At 42.6% G+C, this 7517-nt stretch overlaps 1 protein-coding gene across 1 annotated transcript in view; it reads right to left on the bottom strand.

Annotated features, from left to right (window-relative positions):
• PKP2 (plakophilin 2) overlaps positions 1-7517 on the bottom strand; it is a 71325-nt gene that overhangs the window by 60678 nt on the left and 3130 nt on the right. Inside the window, exon 4 of the mRNA XM_008073737.2 lies at positions 144-279. Coding sequence (XP_008071928.2) covers positions 144-279 — 136 coding nt within the window. The remainder of the gene's footprint in view (positions 1-143; positions 280-7517) is intronic.

Genomic DNA, 7517 nt, shown 5'->3' with positions numbered 1-7517 from the left:
CGGCCACTGCACTCCAGTCTGGGCGACAGTGAGATTCCAACTCAAAAAAAAAAAAAGCAAAAAGTAAACTGATGATTGCTTTCGGTGTGCATATAGATGTGAACGTGTGCTGGGTGCTGCACTGGACTTGAGTCGCCACTCACCCTTTTCCGAGCTTCAGACTTCTGGAAGCACTCGTGCTGTATGAAAGTCGCTGCTGCGGAAATCCGGGACGGCGGCGTGTGGTCGGCATCCAGCAGACTCACGGCTCGCTCCAGGGTCATCTCCATGTCTGCATTCCTAGACAAACAAGTTAGGGATTCAGCAAGATTCCAAACCTGCCCCCTCTGCCTACCAACCTGAACCTCTAGAAATGACTTGGCTGATAGCGGGAAGCACCTGGAACATCTGAGCCCTGGCTTGTCTTCAGCCCAAAGAAAAATCGCACCCGAGATCTCAGAAGGGTTAGGGAGCCAGTGGCAGAAATACTCCAGCTCTGACTGGACTAGCCTCTGAAGATGTCATGAAATTGAACAGAATCATAATGTATACCAAAGAAAGAAAGTGAATCTTCTAAGATAAATATGTATTACCGAATGATAATTACATCTTTAAAAGTTACTTTAAAGGTAAGACTTTTTAGATGGAATTTAAAAGAAATTTGTTCATAGAAATTAAAAAATTATTTCAACTCCAGTAATGTCACAACTATAGAGGAAGTATCTCTTTTAAAAAATCTTAAATTTTTCCCAAAGTGGCTCAGAAAATGAGCTGAAAACATAAGCATTCTAAGGTGGCCTTATTAGGCCGGGCACGGTGGCTCAAGCCTGTAATCCCAGCAGTTAGGGAGGCCGAGGCGAGAGAATTGCCTGAGCTCAGGAGTTCTAGACCAGCCTGGGCAACTTGGCAAGACTTCGTCTCTACAATAAATCAAAAATTAGCCGGGTATGGTGGCTCACGTCTATAGTTCCAGCTACTTGGAAAACTCAGACGGAAGGATCGATTGCCTGAGCCCTGCAGATCAAGTGAGGCTGCGGTGGCCATGAGCATGCCACTCCACTCCAGCCTGGGCGACCAGAGTGAAACTCCAACTCAAAATAAATAAATAAGTAAAATGGTCTTATTAAACCCATGTACTAACATGTAAACAGTGAAATCCAGAAAATTCAGGAAAACTGAGTTTTGTTCTATTAAAGTAAGCCATGCTGGTAGTGATGAAATACAATTAAGTCAGGAAAGCTAATGATTAAATACAATTATAAATATGCTCAGCCGGGCTCAGTGGCTCAGCCTGTAATCCCGCGCCTTTGGGAGGCTGAGGTGAGTGGATTGCCTGAGCCCGCGGTTCGAGACCCGCCTGGGCAGCGAGACCTCATCTCTACAATAAATCAAAAAATCAGCTGGGCGTGGTAGCACATGCCTGTAATTCCGGCTACTCGGAAGGCTGAGGCGGAAGGATCGCCGGAGCCCAGCAGGTCGAGGCTGCGGTGGCCGGAAGCAGCCACTGCACTCCAGTCTGGGTGACAGAGTGAGACTCCAACTCAAAAAAAAAAAATAAGTAAAATAAATAAAATAAATAAATAAATAAATATGCTCTTTTTAAAAGAGAACAATGTAACACATATTCTGTTATCAACCATTGTTATCATTTGCTTGCCATTATAATCACATTCAGTTTGTTTATCCTACTAGCATACTTTTTCTTTGTGCTTTACTAATTGCAAATAATAATGACGTGTGAAGGCTGGGCACGGTGGTTCATGCCTGTAATCCCAGCACTTTGGGAAGCTGAGGTGAGAGAGAGTCCAGGAGTTTGAGACTAGCCTGGGCAACCTGAGCAACATGGCAAGACCTCGTTTCTACAATTAAAAAAAAAAAAATTAGCTGGGTGGGGTGGTGAGTGCAAGGCTGAGGTGGAAGGATCACTTGAGTCCAGCAAATTGAGGCTGCAGCAGCTGTGATCATGCCACTGCACTCCAGCCTGGGTGACAGAGTGAAGTTCTGACAAATAAATAAATAAATAAATAAATAAAATAAGTCTGATGTAGTTTGACAAAGAGAGGATAATTTATAGAGTACAAATAAAATTGCCACTCAAAAAAAGGTCACTCCCAAATCCCTCCTAGAACTAGTTTTTTCTTCCCTTTTATTTCCTCCTGGAAGGTGAATAGCTTAGGCAGTCTATTATCAATGTGGATGTTGGCACATTAGCTTTCCTGCAGTCACTGCCTCAGAGAAGTCTAAGATGGTTGCATTTTAAAATCATGGCTAAAGAGATGCCTTCAAGGTGTTCTAGGATTCTTTGGCTTCAAAGAGAGTTACACCTGATTCATTCCAGATTATGGGGACACAAAGACATCCTGGGAAAGTGTTTCCTAATATCTGCTTCTTTTTTCTATCAGGCTAACCCATTCATATGCATATGTGTGTAGATGTGGTGTGTGTTGTGTTGTGAAGGGTGTGTCTGAGTGTGGGTGGGTGTGGCACAGGTGAGGGGATAAGGAGTAATGGACCTCATTACTAAAAGCTAATATCCACTGCTTCTGAAACAGGTTTAAACATGGAAGTGTTACCTCATGAGTATAAAAGGGTATTAAAAGTGAAGAAGAACATTCCTGGCATATATACTGAGAATTATATATGATCTCATATTGTAAAATGTTGGGCTCCAGGAGTTAATTTTAATTGGTTAAAAAAAAAGAAAAGAAAAGAAAAGCAGGCTATTACTATTAAATTAGAATTTACATAACTTTTTATTTAATATAAACACATCTTTTGAAAGAGAAGGAAATATTTTACATACCTGGACTCTAAAGCCTTTACAGAGTAATAAAACTCAGTAAGTCTCAAGTTGAATGGCAATTTTAAGTCTTAACTACCATCATTTTAGGTGTTTTAATTGGTGAGACCATTCATAACATAAGGATAGCCTTCTATTTAGTGCAGCTTTTTTTTTTTTTCTTAAGATTCAGCCATTAATCCATCTCATAAGCCATAAAATGACACAGGAGAGTTTGAATTTCCCATCTCTAATACCCACAAATAATTCCATTACTCTAATCCTTTATTTTCCTGAATGTGATTCATGAAGAAGCCCTGCATTCACCCCCAGAAGACCCAGTATGTCATCACTTTATCACTAAACAAAACTCCTAAAATAGATGAAGATGTCCTCAACAAGGTTTGCTACAGCTGTCAGGGTGTCCACTTTCTGTTTTGTCATTGTCTATCGAGTCCTACTCCATGACATCGCATACATCCTGATCCCTTATCTTGCTCTTCCTTTGATCTATTACCCACCTTCCCAATCACACTGGGCTTTTAATCCCTCTCTAAACACTGCTACTTTCTTTGATTTTTCTAGGAAACTTTTGTCATTCTACCTAATTCTAACCCATTCTTCAAAACTCAATTCAAATATCTTCACTTCTGTAAAATCTCTTCTGTGCCCCCATCTCAGCCATAACTACTCCTTTTCCCCTTCTATTCCCTTTTCGCCCTCTTCCTCCCTCCTCCCTTCCTTCCTACTCACTGACACTTCTTGAAGCCTGCAGAAATATGAGTTAGGAGACAGCCCTGGGGCCAGGGCTGGGGGAGCAGGCAGAACAGTTGTTCAGCCCATGGCCCTTTGAACATATTCTCCAGAAGTGAATATCTTCAACGACTTTAGTTAATATGCTAAAATGTCAGTGTGAATGAAAAAATGTAAGAGAAACAGTAGAAAATACTATTGGTCAGAATATGAGATATTAGCCGGGCTCGGTGGCTCAGCCTGTAATCCTGCGCCTTTGAGAGGCTGAGTTGAGTGGATTGCCCGAGCCCGTGGGTTCGAGACCCGCCTGGGCAGGCGAGACCTCATCTCTACAATAAATCAAAAATCAGCCGGGCGTGGTAGCGTGCGCCTGTAATTCCTGCTACTCGGAAGGCTGAGGCAGAAGGATCGCTGGAGCCCAGCAGGTCGAGGCTGTGGTGGCCGGGAGCGGCCACTGCACTCCAGTCTGGGTGACAGAGTGAGACGCCAACTCAAAAAAAAAAAAAGAATATGCGATATTTCAGAAACAAAAGAAGACAGAAAAACAAAATGGTAATTTGTGTGTGTATGTGTGTAATTCCCAGTAACCTGTGTTCCTGTCAACTAATAGCACAGCCCTATCCTGGGCTGGTTGCCTTGATATTAGAATACAGCTACACCTCTGAGGGTCAAGCACACAGAAGATAACGAATGGACAGCTCCTGCAAGTAGTGTTAGATGCTCAGTAAGTGCAAATTGCCTTATCTCACAAAGACTTTAAAGTGTGATGAGAACACTGCTTTGGAAAGATGACTCTGGAATGGGTATGTGGTTCTTGAAACCAAGAGACAGTTTTGAGGACACTACAAGAGTCTTAGCTGAGGCGAGAGAGCCTTGAACTGGGCAGTTAAAAATGGAAATGGAAAGAGACATAGCTGAAAGAGACTTGGAAAACCAAAAGAACTTAAAGCAGGTGATGCTTAAGAGGATATGGAGGGAAATCAATACAGCCTACTTTCTGCTCTGTCCTGCTCTAGGTCCCAACCTTGCTGATGACCCTCTCCATAGTTTCTCTTAGCTTCTTTGAATTCCTGGAAACACCAGTATTGACCACACAACCTGGCCCTTGATGATGTGCCTTATTTTATTTTTTTCACTGCTCCTCTCTGACCTTCTTATATCCCAATCAATTTTTTTCTCTTATGTTTCTTACTGCCATGCTGGAAAAACCTGGAATTCGTTTGCAGAGCAGCAAGTCCCCAATAGGTACAGAAATCTTATTTTTAGAAAAATTCATCTAGAATTTTTTTTTTTTTTTTTGAGTTGAAATCTCACTCTGTTGCCCAGACTAGAGTGCAGTGGCCACTCCCGGCCACCGCCTTGACCTGCTGGGCTCCGGCGATTCTTCCACTTCAGCCTTCCAAGTAGCTGGAACTACAGGCATGTGCTACCACGCCCGGCTAATTTTTGATTTATTGCAGAGATGAGGTCTCGCCAAGATTCCCAGGAGGGGTCTTGAACCTGCGGGCTCAGGCAATCCACTCACCTCAGCCTCCCAAAGCATGGGATTACAGGCTGAGCCACGGAGCCCAGCTTAGAATTTTTGACTTGGAGATTTTTTAAAACTTTTTTTGTGAGTCTGATTTAAAACAGGCGATGACTATCTCTCTTACTCCAATGTCTCGGTTTTCAGCTGCATTAAGTAACTGTCTGACCAGCCATTCTTCTTTTGGAAAGACAGATCCATTGTTTAATACCTTATGTCACCATGTAGCTTTATAGTTTTAGCTAGGTGCTCCATAGGAACATTTAACATATGTGAAAGAACACTCCTTTACATGTGGGGATTTCATCAGGCATAAAAAAGTAGACTCCAAAAAATAGGGGCTGGACAAAATTTTAAATGTGAGACAATGCAGGACAAAAGAGCACAGTGTGTGGTCTCAGGGCAGATGTCCCAGGGAGCAGTCCGGAAGTGAAATTGAGCCATGGAGCACACCAAAGGAAAGAGGAAAGCCAGGAAGGCATTGACACCGCTTTGTTATAGGAAATACTTCTGCCTCCCTCCCCTCTCCTTTCCATAGAAAGCAAAATTTCCCTTTCAAAAATCAAACAAAAGGATGAATTTCTATGATTTCCAGGTTCTAGAACTTGAGAAATTCTCAGGAAGAGATTTCTTTCTTTCTTTTTTTTTTTTTTAAGGAAGAGATTTCTTATCCTTTACTGTAAATTTTTTGACCCCAGGTGTTCCTTCTTTAACATCTGGTTAAATATTCTAATAAAACGTACCCTGGCCATTAAAACAATAAGCCAAAATAGTATGGTTAACATTCCTCCTAGAATTTGAACAACAAAAGAACTTAGATGGCAAAAATAAGGTTTGCATTTCATTTCTCCTTTCTTTAATTCCTTCATTCTTTCTCCAGACATTTATACAGTGCCTACCACAGACTTGCTTCCGTTTTAGGGTGCTAAGAGTATACAGATGAAAGAGACACCTGAATAAAGCTCAAAGTTCAGAGGGAGAACAGATAAGTAAATGAATAGCCACAATATACTACTCTGATAGAGACACTCACCCACACAAGGCTGCTATCTAAGGAAGGAAGTGGTCAGAAAAAAGGTGGTATATGAGCAACATTCAAAATTAGGAGTAGTTAGACAAAAGCAGGGAGTAGTCAGACAAATGCATATGTAAAGGTGTGGAGTAGGGGTGAGGGGAAGGGAGGGGAAAGAGGGAAAGAGAGAGAAAGTGGAGGCAGGGAGGGAGGGAGGCAGCAGAAAGGATGAATATTTTGCATCAAGGAAAGTGCAAGAGGTTCTGAGTGGTTTGAGTGTTGGTGTGTAGGTGTGTTTGGGGATGGCGGTGCTGAAGGTGAACGAGAGTAGAAGAAGAGACTGGAGTGCTGAGCAGAGGTAAAAATACAATGAGCCTCGTATGTCACGTCAGAAAGCACAAATACTTAGCAGATTTATGGAAGGGTGATGGATGGGGGTGTTGGGGTGGGGGATAGGGGGACACAAGACACAATCAGACTTGGGAAGGTCATTCTGATAGTCCGAGAGAACAGTTCTTGAATGAACAAGATCAGAGGCAGAGAGACCTGTGCAATGGAAATGGAAATAAGGGCCAAGATTTAAGACTCATTAAAAAGGAAAAAATATGGCTTGGTGATAGACGACTGCAGAGAGAGAAGATAAGAATGACCTCCAGATTTGTAAATGATAGGACCTAGTAAGAGATGGGTGGGAGTTGAGGATAGGGAGGAGTTGACAGATTCGGTTTAGGATATGCTGCGTTTGGGGTTTCAGGAGGCTGTTAGATATACATATAGGTCCAAAGTTCACCATGGAGGACTGAGCTGAAGATGAAACTTTGGGAATCATGAGGACACATGAGCTATATAGGACTTCGCCAGAAGAGCATCACAACTTGGAAGAGAAGGGCTGTGAAGATGTCTCCTTCTTTGGGCAAGCAGAAAGGTAGCACTCAAAGAAGTTAAGAAGGAATGTCTGGAGAGAGGAGTGAAAACCAGGAGAGGCTGGTGCCCTAAAAACCAAGGGAAGAGAGAATTTCACAGTGTGTCAAATTCTGCCCACAGGCTGAGTAATACAAGGACCAGTCGGGACTATGTGTCCGGTTAGGATGCAGCAATAAGACGGTCATTGCTACATTTGTCAGGAGACTCTTTCAGTGAGATGGTGGGGACTGAAGCCATGTTGCAGCATGTTGATGAGATTGGGAAGTGACAGGAAAGTTTAAGAAGCACGGGTGCACAGAGATGGAGGAGGAGAAGAATGCCAGTTGTGGGGGATGTGGGATGGTAGTTGTGTTACTGTTAAAATCATTTTGCTAAAATTGTACCTATCACAAGTCCTAGACCATAGCAGGCATTCTATATATTTTGAATTATCCATTTAAAAGTCTTTATCAGGCTGGGTGTGACAGCTCACATCTATAATCCCAGCACTTTGGAAGGCAGAGGTGAGAGGATTGCCTGAGTCCAGGGGTTTGAGACCAGCCTGG

The sequence above is a fragment of the Carlito syrichta genome, unplaced genomic scaffold (assembly GCF_000164805.1).
Source record: "Carlito syrichta isolate Samal-C Ts95f unplaced genomic scaffold, Tarsius_syrichta-2.0.1 Scaffold316039, whole genome shotgun sequence".
Lineage (NCBI taxonomy): Eukaryota > Metazoa > Chordata > Mammalia > Primates > Tarsiidae > Carlito > Carlito syrichta.
The sequence above is the reverse complement of the archived record's forward strand: the minus strand, read 5'-3'. Positions and strand labels throughout refer to the sequence as shown.